The sequence below is a fragment of the Lepidochelys kempii genome, chromosome 6 (genome assembly GCF_965140265.1).
Source record: "Lepidochelys kempii isolate rLepKem1 chromosome 6, rLepKem1.hap2, whole genome shotgun sequence".
In the NCBI taxonomy this organism is placed as follows: Eukaryota; Metazoa; Chordata; order Testudines; family Cheloniidae; genus Lepidochelys; species Lepidochelys kempii.
In genome coordinates this window covers 74,758,402-74,776,370 of record NC_133261.1, presented here as the reverse complement: position 1 = coordinate 74,776,370, position 17,969 = coordinate 74,758,402, and the positions used below count along the sequence as shown (strand labels likewise).

Below are 17,969 nucleotides of genomic sequence, written 5' to 3'. Positions count from 1 at the left end.
AGAGCCAGAGTGGGCGAGGATGTCTACCATGGGGTCCAGAGTAGCAGCCATGTTAGTCTGTATTCACAAAAAGAAAAGGAGTACTTGTGGCACCTTATGCTCAAGTAAATTTGTTAGTCTCTAAGGTGCCACAAGTACTCCTTTTCTTTTTACCATGGGGTCGGCATCCTCCACCACTTCCTCCGCCTGGATCCCCAGGTTCTGGGCCACACGCCACAGTAACTGCTGCAGGACCCTGCTATCCTCCAGGGCTGGGGCCGTTGATGTGCCCGCCACAGAGTCAGCCAGGGAGGACAAAGAGGAGAACCCTGGGAGACAGGCCTGCTCCCTCCCCTCGGCGCTGAGGGGGTCATGCGGTGTCCGGTGCTCCCAAGCCGCTGTTCCCACTGTCGGTGGTGCTGGAACCACCAGTGCTGAGGTTGCCGGGCCCACTATTGACGATGCCACTGACAGCGGTACCGAAGCTGGCGGTGTAGGTGTTGACATTGATGGAGCCAGGGCGACAGAAGCAGGTGTCACTATCGCCCATGCCCTCAGTGCCAATGGTGCCGGTGGCCTGACACTGATCTGGACCACAATCCATAGCTCCGACCCTGGCTCTGATCATAAGCCCTGGGTGTCCAGAAGGGCCACTGTGCTGGGGGTTGCTACTTGCCTGGCCATGGTGCCGGACAGGGCTGCCAATTGCGCCGGGGACCTGGACCTTCTGCTTCTGGTCATATCAGAGCAATAGGATTCTGCCTCCAAGGTCTCAGAGTACAAAGACCATGGAGGAGTGGTGCTGGCGAGTGATGCTCGGGACTGGGGGACCAGTGTGGCTCCCCCACGTGGGCAGCCCATGCCACGGAGTGGTGTGCAGGGGATGGAGAGTGGCATGTCATCATCACCAGCTTGCCCCTTCATGGTATCAGGGGTCGGGCAGTCACCAGCGATGTATCTCTCCTCGGAAGCAAGGACAGTGCCGTCAGCCTCATGAGGTCCTGTGCCGCCTCGAATGCCTCTGGCATGGAGGGGAGTTCAAGCTCTCAGCCGTGCCAGCCTGGAGAGTGGTGAGGGCTCGGATTCAACTGAACCCCCACAGGGGCAAGAGTCAACATGACCCTTGGAGGCGGTGGGGCCAAGGTGATGTGGCCCAACTCAGGTCTCCCTGCAGCAGGCTCCTTCGGCTTGTTTGGAGAAAATCAATCCCTCTCAGGCCTCCTTTTCTTTTGTGGCACCAGGAATTGGGACCAGTGCCTCCCAGTAGTCTGTAGGCAGAGTTGTGGCGGTGCCGAGCGTCTCTTGAGGAGTCCTTCCTCAGCCCCTGCTCGTGCATCGATTATACTGGCGCACTCCTCACTAAGTAGGAGGTGCTCATGGTGGGATCTGCTGACCCGGGGTTGGATTGCAGGCGGAGCACAGCCTCCATGAGGAGGCCCTTAAGCCGCTTCTCCCTGTCCTTAAGGGTTCTGGGACAAAACCCCCAGCAGATTTTGCAGCGGTGCTTCTGATGATTCTCCTCCAAACAAGAAGTGTGCGGGTCACTCCTGGCCATAGACTTGCCACAGTCCTCGCAGGGTTTAAACCACAGAACTGAGGGGGTAGCAGGTTGGCTGAATTTTTTGGGGGGGGAAGCGGGAGGGGAGTTTCTTCCAAAAGGGTTCAGCCATCTCAGAGAATGAGGTTATGAGAAAATATGTTGTTTTCAACATTAAAAGAAATCCTGATGATCTTTCCTTTCAGAAGCTCTAGCGCCCTCATACTTTGGAGCAGGACATGAAATTTGGCAAGTTGGAGGGGTGGCGGTCTTTGTGTCCGAAGATGTGCCTATTGCAGCTCCAGTGAAAATCTGCCAAATGTGGTCATACTGTAAGCCACTGAAAAATCTCAGTTGGCAGTCAGTAGAGACTTTAAAAAGTTTTAACAGCTGAAACCTCCAAAGATTCCATCCAGCTGCTCACAGCTCCTACTGTTAACCAGACAGTGCATGCACCATTCCCACAGAGCAACTGACCATGCTCCAAATTCTCAGAGCTCCTATGTATGACAGGACTACACATATGCCATCCCCACAGAGCAACGGAGCAGGGCTGCACGGACAAAGCGAGACTTTCCCTGTAATTGCCCTGTAATAGTTCGGTTGGACTAGACACCAGAACTGAGAGCAGAGAACCTCTCTCTTCTCTGCTCTCAAATGATCCCTCTCCTCGTACCCAGCAACGTAGAGGAGACCACCTGACTTAAATGCAACAGGGAAGGGAGGGAGTAGATAAGAATAAGGAGCCCACTGAGACTGGAATTGGGGGACAGGGAGAGAAGGAGACTGGGACTGGTTGGGTACAAATACTGGGAGCCAAAGTGGGTGGAACTGGAGTGGAGGAGGAGCGGAGACAGATCTGTTTATGTGAGGTGGGGGGACTGGGACTAGTTAGGCAAAACCACTGGGACAAGAAGCCAGAGAGGGAGTGGGGGGGCGGGGACTGAAATTGGATAAGAAGCCAGTGAGGGGAGGCTGCAAGCCAACTGAGAGGGAACAAACAGGAGTGGGACATATCAAAGAGCTTGGAAGTGGAAAGACTGGCTGGGCAAGAAGACTAGGCAGAAGGAGGCAGGGCAGGAAAGGAACTGGGACTGGCTGGGGGCAGGGAACTGGGATGAGAAGCTGGCGGAGAGGATAGGCAGAGACAGAGTAGGCAGAGTAGGATAGGCAGAGACATGACTGAGCCAGGGACAGGTTGGAGGGGACGGGGTGGAAGGGGAACAGGCAGAAGGGTCTGTGACCATTATAGAACACTCCCCTACAGAGCCTGTAATGGAACCCAGGTTTCTTGAGTCTTATTATTCCTCTGCTGTCTGTAAGTATCTGTGAAATCCACTCACAAAGTACATCTCACCCCCTTCTAGTAGTTGTCTGCTTAAAGAATGACAATCTACTAGTACTAGTACTACCACCACCACCAGTTACTCCCTCAGTTCAAGTGGTAGATGTCTGTGCAGTGGATCTAAATGTTCTAACTCTGATGATTAACTGTGTGGGTGTCAATATGTGACATACCCAAAGCTAGTTTTTTTGAGTTTGTTTTTAATAAACCAAGGAAGTTACACACACGAAAACTACAGTTAAAGGTTGCCTGTGCAACCTTCATTCTGCTCCCTTGTGCATATTCATTATCATACAGCTATTAATTACATGATCACATACTATTTTTTCCACAGGACCCCTGCTTCATTCAGTGCACAGGATGGAAGGTGCTCACTTAATAAGCAGCTATTCAGTATTTCGCTTCAATCTCATTCTTTCAAATGTGTGGTGCAATGTCTTATTTACTGCACACTATTCAAATCCTGTAACATAGAATTATTAATTTTCTCCTGGGTTTTCTATCGTGCTCATACCTATAGTATCAGAGTGCTTTACAAACATTAATTCTCAAAGCAACCTTGCAAGACAAGGGGCGGGGGTATTATTCCCATTTTATGAATGAGGCACAGAGAGATTAAGGTCACTAGTTCCCACTAATTTTAGGTGCCCAATTTGAGATACTTAGGTCCTGATTTTTCAGAACACTTAGCATTATACATCACTTTATACATTCAAAGCACAGTTCCCACTGATTTCAGCTGCCATGGTGAGTGCTCGGCATTTTTGTAAGTCCAATGCCAGGGTCTCACTTTGGGCACCCAGAAGATGAGGAACACACAATTAGTGACCACCTGTGAAAAAAGTGGTTTACATGACTTGCCTACCATCACATAAGAACTCTGAGACAAAGGTAGGGATAAAATCTAAATCTCCAGGGCAGCAATCAACTGCTTTAATCATGAAACTACACATTCTCTTTCCACAATCCCATGCCTCCTTCACGAATCACTTAACTGCTGCAACAAATCATAGAATCATAGAATATCAGGGTTGGAAGGGACCCCAGAAGGTCATCTAGTCCAACCCCCTGCTCGAAGCAGGACCAATTCCCAGTTAAATCATCCCAGCCAGGGCTTTGTCAAGCCTGACCTTAAAAACCTCTAAGGAAGGAGATTCTACCACCTCCCTAGGTAACGCATTCCAGTGTTTCACCACCCTCTTAGTGAAAAAGTTTTTCCTAATATCCAATCTAAACCTCCCCCACTGCAACTTGAGACCATTACTCCTCGTTCTGTCATCTGCTACCATTGAGAACAGTCTAGAGCCATCCTCTTTGGAACCCCCTTTCAGGTAGTTGAAAGCAGCTACCAAATCCCCCCTCATTCTTCTCTTCTGCAGGCTAAACAATCCCAGCTCCCTCAGCCTCTCCTCATAACTCATGTGTTCCAGACCCCTAATCATTTTTGTTGCCCTTCGCTGGACTCTCTCCAATTTATCCACATCCTTCTTGTAGTGTGGGGCCCAAAACTGGACACAGTACTCCAGATGAGGCCTCGCCAATGTCGAATAGAGGGGAATGATCACGTCCCTCGATCTGCTCGCTATGCCCCTACTTATACATCCCAAAATGCCATTGGCCTTCTTGGCAACAAGGGCACACTGCTGACTCATATCCAGCTTCTCGTCCACTGTCACCCCTAGGTCCTTTTCCGCAGAACTGCTGCCTAGCCATTCGGTCCCTAGTCTGTAGCGGTGCATTGGGTTCTTCCGTCCTAAGTGCAGGACCCTGCACTTATCCTTGTTGAACCTCATCAGATTTCTTTTGGCCCAATCCTCCAATTTGTCTAGGTCCTTCTGTATCCTATCCCTCCCCTCCAGCGTATCTACCACTCCTCCCAGTTTAGTATCATCTGCAAATTTGCTGAGAGTGCAATCCACACCATCCTCCAGATCATTTATGAAGATATTGAACAAAACCGGCCCCAGGACCAACCCTTGGGGCACTCCACTTGATACCGGCTGCCAACTAGACATGGAGCCATTGATCACTACCCGTTGAGCCTGACAATCTAGCCAGCTTTCTACCCACCTTATAGTGCATTCATCCAGCCCATACTTCCTTAACTTGCTGACAAGAATCTGTGGGAGACCGTGTCAAAAGCTTTGCTAAAGTCAAGAAACAATACATCCACTGCTTTCCCTTCATCCACAGAACCAGTAATCTCATCATAAAAGGCGATTAGATTAGTCAGGCATGATCTTCCCTTGGTGAATCCATGCTGGCTGTTCCTGATCACTTTCCTCTCATGCAAGTGCTTCAGAATTGATTCTTTGAGGACCTGCTCCATGATTTTTCCAGGGACTGAGGTGAGGCTGACTGGCCTGTAGTTCCCAGGATCCTCCTTCTTCCCTTTTTTAAAGATTGGCACTACATTAGCCTTTTTCCAGTCATCCGGGACTTCCCCGGTTCGCCACGAGTTTTGAAAGATAATGGACAATGGCTCTGCAATCACAGCCGCCAATTCCTTCAGCACTCTCGGATGCAACTCGTCCGGCCCCATGGACTTGTGCACATCCAGCTTTTCTAAATAGTCCCTAACCACCTCTATCTCCACAGAGGGCTGGCCATCTCTTCCCCATTTTGTGATGCCCAGCGCAGCAGTCTGGGAGCTGACCTTGTTAGTGAAAACAGAGGCAAAAAAAGCATTGAGCACATTAGCTTTTTCCACATCCTCTGTCACTAGGTTGCCTCCCTCATTCAGTAAGGGGCCCACACTTTCCTTGGCTTTCTTCTTGTTGCCAACATACCTGAAGAAACCCTTCTTGTTACTCTTAACATCTCTGGCTAGCTGCAGCTCCAGGTGCGATTTGGCCCTCCTGATATCATTCCTACATGCCCGAGCAATATTTTTATACTCTTCCCTGGTCATATGTCCAACCTTCCACTTCTTGTAAGCTTCTTTTTTATGTTTAAGATCCGCTAGGATTTCACCATTAAGCCAAGCTGGTCGCCTGCCATATTTACTATTCTTTCGACTCATTGGGATGGTTTGTCCCTGTAACCTCAACAGGGATTCCTTGAAATACAGCCAGCTCTCCTGGACTCCTTTCCCCTTCAAGTTAGTCCCCCAGGGGATCCTGGCCATCCGTTCCCTGAGGGAGTCGAAGTCTGCTTTCCTGAAGTCCAGGGTCCGTATCCTGCTGCTTACCTTTCTTCCCTGCGTCAGGATCCTGAACTCAACCAACTCATGCCACTGCCTCCCAGATTCCCATCCACTTTTGCTTCCCCCACTAATTCTACCCGGTTTGTGAGCAGCAGGTCAAGAAAAGCGCCCCCCCTAGTTGGCTCCTCTAGCACTAAATGAGGCAGAGGTTCTACAAACAATCAGATAACTTCAACCCTGAGTCATCCCCAAAGCAGGTCCATTCTGTGCAGTGATGGAGGCAGGCATTTTGTGGAAAACATAGCATGCAATCATGTAATTAAAGACATAATGCAGAAATGCCAAAGGAAGCTAAATTAAGGTTACACGGGCAATTCAATTCTAGCATTTCCTAACTTCTGAATGCTTGACTTTAGAACCTTAATGTTATTTTACCATAGTTTTTGTGTTTCTAATATTAATATAAATTGAAAGCTTACTTTGAGTGATTACTACTAACTGTAGCTCATCTACCAAATGATGGTTTGTGGAAGGCAAGTGCTAAAAGAAGGTGTGTTTTTTTCCTGATTCTTTCCTTATTTTCCCTTTTTTGGTAACTTTTTTTTTTAGGCACTTTATATTTGCTTAGCCTTTGGATGAATGATGAAGCATGCAAAACACCATAGCTCCATGCCCTTGCATGTATTACTGGTTACCTAACCTCATATCATTTACACTTATACTCCTATAAATCTTCGGAAGTACAATCGGTGAAAGAGATGCTCTTATAATAGGGCACATTATATCTGGTGTGGAGCAGATCTGTCACAATTAAAATTTATAAATCAAGTTATTCCTTCTAAAAGTTCAACACAGTGATTACAGGAAAGGAAAAATCCCCAGAGCATTCAATAGGAAACACTGGGGTGCCTTACAAAGCAACTAAAAGACAGTGTCCCTAAAGTGTACAACCTAAATACAATATGACAAACATAAGGGTTACACAGAAAATAGGAAGAAGGGAAAGGAGAAGCAAGGATGGACATGGGTGACAGGTTCTGTTTCCTTTATTGTTTAGTTACCTTTCTTCTGCCTCACTTCTGTAGGAAACATGGCAAAAATGAGTTTTTAACGAGAGATCTCAATGACTTCAGGGATGTTGGTTGATGAACTTGTGAAAGCATTCCAAAAATAAGGGACAAGAGGGAGGCTCTGTCACAGAACTAAATAAAGGAGGTATCAAGGCTGAAATCGCTGATGGAGCAGAGGAAAAGCAAAAGGAGACCAACTCAGTGATTAAAAAAGGGTTATGTGATAAGGCCTTGAAGGCAAGTACGAGAAGTTTGAATTACAGTGGAGTGGCTCAGAGGAGACATCATCTTGAAGCAACAGACAAGAAAGGCTTTTGGCAGCAGCAATTTGAATGAAGAAGAGGTTAGTACTGAAACATCCAAGATGAAGAGACTGCAGTAGTTGAGGCAGGAGATGATGAGGCTTTGGACAAATCAAAAAGGGTGGATTTTAGAACCATTGTGGAAGAAAAAGTTACAGGACCTTGCCCTTGTTACAGGACTTTTGGGAGAGGAAGGACAAAAGCTTTCTCTTAGTCTTTTGCTCTTCATAGAATACTCCTGCAGTTTTCCAAGGTCAGCTTTATTCTGAAGTCCACACCAAAAATAGAACTCTCTCTGAAGTTGGCTTTTCTAACTCTCTTCTGTAGATGTGAAAAGATTCCCTAGTGTTCAGAGGTAATAAGGATTACTTGTTGCCCTTATATCTTTCATAAAAAGTAACTATCAAAAAGGCACTTGAAAAGGATTCTGCTGGTGTTAGGCTGCAGAAGGTCAAGGCTTCATTCAGGTGTGAGACAGTGAGAGTATATTCAGGATTATATACGTATAGGAATTACAGTTTCAGAACAGGTTTCAGAATAGCAGCCGTGTTAGTCTGTATCCGCAAAAAGAAAAGGAGTACTTGTGGCACCTTAGAGACTAACCAATTTATTTGAGCATAAGCTTTCGAGAGCTACAGCTCACTTCATCGGATGCATCGATGAAGTGAGATGTAGCTCACAAAAGCTTATGCTCAAATAAATTTGTTAGTCTCTAAGGTGCCACAAGTACTCCTTTTCTTTTTGCAGTTTGAGAACAATTATCTGGGTACCAATTGGTTAACACAAAGTTTAGACAAAACCGATTACACTTAAATAGAGAATATAAAATGATGCTGGACTGAATTAATAAAGAAGTCCTTTTAAAGAGTTCAATTGTTAGGTACATTTCATCCAAACGGCTCTCTCATTAGAAAGAATATTTGCGTAAAAACAAAGATACCATACAAAACCTTGCAAATAATTTCCTAAATAGGATGTCAAAAAAACCAACCCACCTTTATGTACTTCAAAACTGCCAGTTTATGGTCAATTTGTAATCAGTGGTATGGAATATTTATTTATGGAATTAATACATTTTATAGTTCTTTAGTTTTTATAACATACCTAAAAGGTAATAAAATGTTTTTAAACTTTCTAAAAACCATATAAGCACGGTATTTCAGATGTTGTGTTTTGGTTTGTTTTTATGGTCAAGTCAACTCAAAAACTTCAGAGCATTTTTCTGCAAAAGCAATGACAGGTCCAATGTGGCAAAACATAGTGCTTATCATCATGAATAGTCCAACTGACTTCAGCTGGACAGCTCATGGTTGTGAGTGTTATACTGGATAGTGTTTGCAGGATTGGACCCATAAGCCTAAAAACAATGTAAATTAACCATATTTATGAATGTGATTGAATTAATGACCAGCGGGGGTTGCTGCTTCACACTAAAGCATCTGTTGCTAGTACGGCATTAACCTCAGTATCAGGAAGAGCTTCCTCCTGCACTCGCACAGCTGGAGGAACAATTCTATTATTGTTCCTTGTACACTACATTACTGAAAGACATGAATGAGAATTTAGACTCCTCCAGGCACAAAATCTGAATAATGCTTTTTTCCAAGTAAAAGAACTTTAACACCTTTTACTGCTAACATCCAAAGGCGGATTATTTTCACTATATTTGTTACTGTTTGTCACTGCACATACTTCAGCAATGGATCATGGAAAGCCATCTGAATATTCAAAAACAAAGAGGAAACTCAATTTTAGTCCCCAAAAGACAGAACTGTCAGCAACTCTGGTAACACCACATTATAAAAGAGCAACTGAAGTCCATTGTGTGTTTAATAAAATTCAAGTTACAGTACTCAGACTTTGCATCTGAAACTTCCGGATATATTTAAGTGTATTTTGCACTTCTCTACATGTTTATTTTCATTAAACCTCAACATATATTCCAAAAAATAAATATATAATTCATAGGCATTGTGCATTACTGTACCTGATAAATTTGGCTTGGGACTTTTGAGCAGGAGCTGTGACTTGCACAGAAATCACCATTAGAGAGTACTACTTGGAGTTTAGCATCTATTTCATTTAGGTGATGATATTCCATTGGTTCGGGTGTGTACCCTTCTCCTGGTATTAGCCAACCAGTTACATCTTCCTATAAAAAGTTAAGGGAAAGGGTTATTTCATCTGACCAAAGAAAATGGCTATTTAAGGCAGTCAAACATCAATATATATTACTTCTCAAAGAAATGGTATTTTGAAGAACTAAAATACAGTGAGCTCTCACCCACATCAGTGTAAATCTGAGTTCCCCTGAAATTAATGATGTTCCTCTAGTGTACCTGAGAACAAAATCTCATCCAATAATTGCAGGCATACTTTTTAAATTTTTCTTAAATATAACTAATCAGCATTTTTTAAAAAGTGTATGCAAACCTCCTACATTAAAAAAATCTATTCTAAAAAACATACATTTATACTGTCATATTTCCATGACTCATTAAAATTTAACAGAAAAAAAACATACTGCATACGTACAATACAGTTTTGCAATGTTTATAGCATCTTCTTTCTAAACAAAGTGTTTTTAAAGAAGACAAACATGTCCTCATTAAGTTAGAAATCTTGAAATGAAGTCAGTTACCAGAAAGCAAATCAAAAACTAAAGCTCAGACTTCTTGACATGTAAAAAAAGTTTTTATTTAAATCTCAAAAATTTCAGAGACAGTAATCAAATGCAACTCTATCAACAAATATGTCACTGCATAATAAACAAGAGAAATTTTAAGTCAAAAGGTAGCTTTAAAAAGTTTCAAATGCTTGAAAATATAGGCTCTGAATAAAGGCTCTCCTTCAGACATAAATACAGGTACAACCTCATTAATGTAATGTATATTCAAAGGTTCAAGGGTGTGCATAAGCTTCACATTATAACTTCTCCCCAAGAATTCAGATGCCGCAGCTGGCACACCAATGCTATCTGGTAAGCAGAGTGGGAACACAACAGAAATAAGCAGAATCAAGACAAAAGACTAGCTGAAGGGGAGAAGAATCATGAGGGCCTGCTTTTGTGAATGTCAGGTATACAACTGTATGAAAAAACATGTAGTTTGTTTAAGTTAGTATCTGAATCCTTCCTGCACCATAAAACATCATTTAGGGCATGAACAAGACTCCACCATCTCTTATCATGCCTTTTGCTCAAATAGCTATCCTTGCTGTGTTTCCTGTACAGTAATTTTTTTACAAGGATAGGTCCTTGGCCTATCACTCAACCCATTTTCATCTGGTCCCTATGCTTTGCGCTTGGGTGGCTCTACCAGGGGTTAGAACTCCAGCTGGCACAGTTCTCCAGTCACTGGAACACACAAGCTTTCCCATTGTGTCAAGATGCAGGTCCCAGAGAAGGACACGTGTCTAGTGACACTTTAAACAGGCCATTTAGTCACTCAGTTGGGTACCTACGGCAAAATTAAACTCTAACATTGGTGTAAATTGACTCAGTGATTTACTCTGGATTTACAGCAGTGTACTTTACAGTGGTATTTAAATCCCAGTTTTGTGGCGGAGATGGGAGGGGAAATCAGACCTTGAGTGCCTAAGAATGAAGAAATCATCAGTTAATGAATGAATTCTTTCAATAAAAGGCCTAATCCTGCAAGCTTTCTGCATAATGGAACTCTCATTTATTTCAGCAGGAGTTCAGCACTTGGGGCTTTCACAGGACCGGAGCCATAATCTTTTGTAGACAAATGGAGCTGCACAGAAAAAATTGGTCCATGAAATGACACTGGTAAAGGAGAAAATAACGAAATGTAGCATTCATTTATTACTCTAAATAATAAACTGGCATCACTTTAAAATGACATCTTACAGTAGTTCTGAGGCAGTGTATTTTTTTTAAATTAAACTTAAAATATTTTAAATTTAAGTATTTGAACGGATTGGTGAAGATTCTTTAAAACCAATCTCTTGTGTAAATCAATTCACTGGAAAGAAAATCATTAACATGCGGTCTGAGAAAAACATACACAACAGTCCTAACTCAGTGCAATTCATGCCAGAAATAATACCTTTGAAACTCTCACTATTGTCTTTCCCTGACAATATCTGTCTATGCAAAAACAGGTTATATACCACAGGCTAAAATATGAATTATGTAAGAGAATACACATGGAATTAATAGCAACCAAAGAGCTGCCAGAAGTCAGAGGAGTCTGCATACTTTTATGATAAAAACCTGAAATAAACCTGAAAAAAATTAGAAGAGCATGTCAAACTAAATTCAACAGACAACCACAAATTAGTAGCAACATTTACTGTTCTTTTACAGCAAAACATCATGTCCATATAAAAAACAAGAGCCACCTCAACAAGTCAAAAATTGGTTCTTTAATGGCTTCTCATACAAGGACGCATTCCAAAACTAACTGGAGGTGAAGGAAGTCATAAAATCACTTTCTGAAGCCAATAAATGAAAATATCACAACAGGCTGTAGCTTGCTGAGCAACTGAAGAATTGCACAGAAATAAATAGACAACATAACTAGTTCCAGTTTAAATTAGCATGTTATGATGTCAAGATACCATCTAGAAGCAAGTTCAATACATACATAATCTCTCTTGTACTCTCAAAACAGCCATAGCGATTTTAAGTTTTTCATAAAAAGAAAACTTCTCTCTCAGACTCCTACTCCCAGTTTCCAGTTCATTAAATCAGAACATGCTTTTCCAACAACATAGTAAAGTCTTATTATTATTATTCTCCTGGAATATTTGAGACAGATTACACGCTTGCAAATTTGATGGTCAAACTACCCTGACAAAGAGCTTTTGAAATGTTTTAAATGATAAGAAATCTCTTTTACAAAGGTTGTAGATCTAAAGGAAAAATCCTATTTGCATTATTTGACAGTTATCTAGCAGAACTGACTGAATGCAGTTGCTTAATGCAGAATACAATTTACAGACCATTTATGTAACATAGGACTTCTGATTTTCGGTTTTAACCAATAAACCCAGACAATACCTCCCTGAGGTTAAAAAATGAAATCTGTGTTTATTGGATAAACGTTGGAAAAACACTGGTAATGGTTACTTGTGTCTAATGTCTTGCTTACATGAAGCAGTAATGAGGACTACAGGGGTGTGATTTCTTAAGCATGCTAATGCGTTGCACATTACTTGGTCCGCATAGGCCCTGCTGGTGCACACTAAAGGTTCCCTAGTGCGCTTGAACATAGTGCTGTATAAAACAGCACTATGTTAAAATGCACTAGGGAACGTTACTAAGAGAGTCTCATTATATATTATATTATATAAATTACTCATTACAGTATATACCAGGGGTAGGCAACCTATGGCATGCGTGCCAAAGGCGGCACGCGAGCTGATTTTCAGTGACACTCACACTGCCCGGGTTCTGGCCACCGATCCGGGGAGCTCTGCATTTTAATTTAATTTTAAATGAAGCTTAACATTTTAAAAACCTTATTTACTTTAAATACAACAATAGTTTAGTTATACATTATAGACTTATAGAAAGAGACCTAAAAACGTAAAAATGTATTACTGGCACACAAAACCTTAAATTAGAGTGAATAAATGAAGATTCGGCACACCACTTCTGAAAGGTTGCCAATCCCTGGTATATACAATGGAAATGCCCAGAAGCCCCTTGATTTTAAACAGCTACAATAAAACTCAAAAACTGCTAAAAAATAAACACTGGGAAAAAAAATAAGCTTTAAATATAGTGTGCCAAATTTGTCCTGACTTACATCCCACATAACATCCGTGAAGCCAATAAGATTGGATGGACTGTAAGTCAGGGCAGCATATGCTTTGTCCTTTCAGGGCAACAAAAATGATTAGGGGACTGGAACACATGACTTATGAGGAGAGGCTGAGGGAGCTGGGATTGTTTAGCCTGCAGAAGAGAAGAATGAGGGGGGATTTGATAGCTGCTTTCAACTACCTGAAAGGGGGTTCCAAAGAGGATGGCTCTAGACTGTTCTCAATGGTAGCAGATGACAGAACAAGGAGTAATGGTCTCAAGTTGCAGTGGGGGAGGTTTAGATTGGATATTAGGAAAAACTTTTTCACTAAGAGGGTGGTGAAACACTGGAATGCGTTACCTAGGGAGGTGGTAGAATCTCCTTCCTTAGAGGTTTTTAAGGTCAGGCTTGACAAAGCCCTGGCTGGGATGATTTAACTGGGAATTGGTCCTGCTTTGAGCAGGGGGTTGGACTAGATGACCTTCTGGGGTCCCTTCCAACCCTGATATATTCTATATGCCTGGCAAAGAGCTGGTCTCCCAGGGCACACCCTAGGTGATGGATGAGCTTTAAACTCCCACAGCCTTTAATCTTCCATCTCTGGCACAGGTCTGGCTGTAGGAGAGACAACCCTGCCACTGAGTCCGTGGAAGTCCACCCCTTTCAGGGCTATCAAAGATCAAAAAGAAAACCACGTACACGAACATATACAAGATTACAGCAAGACTCTCTGAAGGAAGCTAGTAAGCAATAGACTGGTTCAGCACCCACAAGTAAGTCTCTACTAATAGTTCCAAAGTAATGGTTCAGCATCAGGCCCTCGATTCTCTTGAAGGGGGCCTCAATAGGCAATGGCTCCCTGAGCGTCTCCTGCCTTCTGCCCAACCCTCTCCAAGAATTGAAGAAAAGAGTATGCATCCGATGAAGTGAACTGTAGCTCATGAAAGCTTATGCTCAAATAAATTTGTTAGTCTCTAAGGTGTCACAAGTACTCCTTTTCTTTTTGTGGATACAGACTAACACAGCTGCTACTCTGAAACCAAGAATTGAAGGTTTGCCCTGAGCAGTTCATTAACCCTCACCAGCCAGTGTCAGGTTTATACACCCCGTCACAGTGCCCAAAAGTGTTAATCAGTTCTTGAAACAACAAGTATCGGAGCCAATTCAAAACAATCAAGATTAGTCGTTAGTTTCTTGATAATTTCCTCAAAATCTTCCCTGCCAAAGGTCTCAGGAAATGCCTAGGTCAGATTATAACTCAAATGTGGGGGGAAAGAATCCATCTCTAGACTGGTCAGGTCTCAAGTGACTAAGGAAAGCATTTTCCTTTCTGTTTCCCCATTTTGTCCATAATATTCACATTTGTTTTCTAACAATCATTTAATAGAATAATCCTAAAACTGTCACTCCTATTTTCTGGTGTTCACTGTGTATTAAGTCTGCAGCAATACACAAGCATCTCCTAATGTGAGCTGCTGAAAGTCTGTCACAAACAACAGAAAGTCTCTGATAGGTATCCAAATAACGTGGTGACTGGTCCCAATATGAGAACCTAGGTAGACTGTTGCATTTCTATGGCCATGCTGCCATCAGAGTTGGTATAAGAAACAGCTAAAGCATTGTTAGGCTGAATCTTCATTAGTCATCCTAAACAGGGGACTCCTGATACACAGAAAACCTTTATTAACTATTTTTGAAGTTGTTTCCTGTTTTAAAAATCTGAGGGACTACACATCTGGAGAGAAGACATAAATCTGCATGTAGTAGAGAATGCCATTCTTCATGTTAGGAAAATGTATTACTATCTTTGATGTTGCCCACCAAAAAAACTGTTTAAAAGACTTTCAAGTGAAGGCATTTCTGAATGAGTCTCTCTCAGGTTTTTCTTTTGTTAATGTGAAAAGCATGTGCTGGAATGTGGAGCGTATTTAAAAAAAGAGGGCAGAAGAGGTTTGGGGTTTTTTCTTTCTGTTTCTATTAGAATCTTAAAATATTTAGGTATCCTATTACCTAAAATGTAATTTTCCTGCTGCCAAATCTGTTTCAAGCAGATTTGGCAACATGATCTGGTAGTATGCTCGGAACCATTTTCTGCAGGAATAGTTAATACACTGAGGGAAGGGCAGATTGACTCATAACCTGGTGAGTTATACTTTCAAATTTTGTTCTTCTAAAACTCACCAAATTAAGGATAGAGCAAAAGCATCTTCAGCTACCTCAGTTCCTCTGAACCACAGTAGCAGGCAGACCTCAAAACTTGCACCTGGGTTTTCATTAAGCCTCCCCTATTGTTTGTACTTTTAGTATTAATCGTATTACACAGTTGATTAATTACAATAATCAGCACAGCTGTTGGTGTTTACAAGATTTTTAAGCATTTTTGGAAGTTTTTGGCTCCTCAGCCCTATTGTGCAGCTCCCACTCAGGCGTGACATAGCTTCCTCTCCAGAGATTTTACTTGCTTCCAATATGCACACCATCTGCCGAGTCTGCTTCAGAGCTCAGAGAGAGATTACCCATGTAAATGCTGTGTGATGCAAGTTCCTTTCCCAAGGGCCAGAAAAGAAACTGAGAGGCCAGGCCTTGTCTTCTCATTCCTTGCAGGGCAAAGCTCTGAGCCCTTCTTCAGGGATTAAGAAAAAGTGGATACTCTGAAGGGCATTGGTTTCAAAAGGTTCTGATGCTCTGCAGCAACCTGGCACACTTACAAATAATGGGAATGTGCAGAGGCTACCCAAAGAACCTATGTTCACTTCCAATCCCAATCTCCACCTGAGCACAAAGTAAGTGAGTGAGTTTTGTTTGTCTTTTTTGCCCTACCAAACTAGCCCAGTCTGTTTCCTAAAATCAGCAAGCCTGGTAAGCAACCAACTTACAAAGTTTTCTGGAAACACACTTCCAAGAAGACTTTGTTGATTGCCTGCAATATAAGGTCTTTAATCACAATCTTTAATCACAAATATAATCTTTAATCACAAATGCTTTGTTTGAAAGGTAAATTTCCCTTCTAAAATAATTTTCAACTGACGGAATACACCTCTGTATTCACACCATACATATTATTGTAATAATCTTTGTACACAGTATGCCTAATAGGGTACCATTTGAAAACTCATCATTTGCTGGTCAGTACTATCCTGATAAAATGTCTGTACAATATTGTATGTGAAGTTATAAGCTTCCCCTGTATGATGTTGTTAACACACATTCCAAACCCCACAGCCCTGCCCAGGCAGAAGTCAGGTCTGTCACAGACAAAGGAAGGAATGTGTGCTTGCCTTAATTTGCATTTAAGCAGTAAACAGAGTCATCAAGCAGGAAGGAAAAACAAAGGAAATTCAAATAGATGAGAAAACCAGTGGGGAATATCCTTTCAGATAAACTCTTTATCTCCCGGTTCTCAGCTGGAAATGTTTTTCAAGAGGGGGAAAAACTATAAAAAGGAGGGACAAACAGCCCAAGGCACCACTCTCTCTCTCTCTCCCTGCCCATTTCATTCTCTACACCTGAGAAGAGAGAAGGAAACAGCTGTTGGACTTTGGGGATGGGGTCCTGACCTGAGAGTTGGTCAGTAATCTGCTGGAGCATGTGGTGAGAAAGTCTGCTTTGCAACTAAGATAGTCTGTTAAGTAGATATTATTAAGTGTTTTATCTTTATTTTTCTTATTACCATTTCTGGCTTTTATTCCTCATTACTCACAATCACTTAAAATATTTTACGATTTTATCTAACCAAGTGTGTTTAAATTGGAGTGTCTGGGTAGTCTATTCAAAACAATAAGCTGGCTTATTATTCTCTTAAAAGAATAATGGACTTAATATGTTTGTACTGTCCAGAGATGGCTGGCCAGTACACGACATATATTTCTGGGAGAAGATCCCAGACTGGGGCTGGGTTGAGGTCACCATGCAGTACAACCAAGGCTGGTGAGAGCCAGGGTGTAGATGGCCAGCTGCATTTACACATAGACACTCAGGCCGTGGCTTGCATGCCAGAAGGTTGTTTGTGAGCGGCCCAGATAGAAGCTACTACAGTAAGGCATTGTAGGGCACACAAAGTTGCAGGACAGGGGTGACAAATCCCCCCCACTAGTCTGGATTATGGCCTGGTATGTCACAACAACATTGCACTCTCTATTAGAAATATATGGCATTATAATGTTTCGATGGTACAGTAAAATACTGTTACAAAGTTCCTGGCTTATAAACTTCAACACAGTTATACCACTGGATATTGCTTAATCTCAACCTCACTCCCATTCAATTGACGGTGTTAGAACAGTATATGCTTATAACTTTCATGGTGATCCCATCACAAATGGATATAACATTGTCGTCTTCCTTACTCATAATACTTGTTGAGCAATGAACATAACATGATATGCATCTAATGTCATACTGAACGAATAAGTCATATTCAACTTTAGGGAAATTGATGGTAATGTGTTACCGGAAAAAAAGATGGCACAATAATTTACAGTACTCAGCTAAATTTTTTTTAAATACTAGAATCTGATACTATTAAGAGATGAAAAACACTCTTCACTTATTTCCCAATCATATGTCAACTTTGAAATTTTACATTTCAAAAAACAACAGAAGTTCAACAAAGAGTAAATAGTGTAAATCACACTTTTTCCCTTAAACCCACTACCTTAAATCTGCAGTAAAACCTGAAAAGAAAGACAAAGCTAGAGATTTATAGTTTGATAATTGGGTTAGACCAATGGGCTATTTAGCCCAATGTCCCATCTTCCTACACTGGCCACTGCCAGATGCTTCAGAAAGAACGAACAGAACAAGGCCCTTTATCGAGT

The 17,969-nt window shown here is 42.1% G+C and overlaps 1 protein-coding gene across 3 annotated transcripts in view; it reads right to left on the bottom strand.

Annotated features, from left to right (window-relative positions):
* Nucleotides 1–17,969, bottom strand: part of FSIP1 (fibrous sheath interacting protein 1) — a 188,351-nt gene that overhangs the window by 133,313 nt on the left and 37,069 nt on the right. For all 3 annotated transcript variants that reach the window (XM_073348818.1, XM_073348817.1, XM_073348819.1), the window contains one exon: nucleotides 9,366–9,530. In XM_073348818.1, coding sequence (XP_073204919.1) covers nucleotides 9,366–9,530 — 165 coding nt within the window. The remainder of the gene's footprint in view (nucleotides 1–9,365; nucleotides 9,531–17,969) is intronic.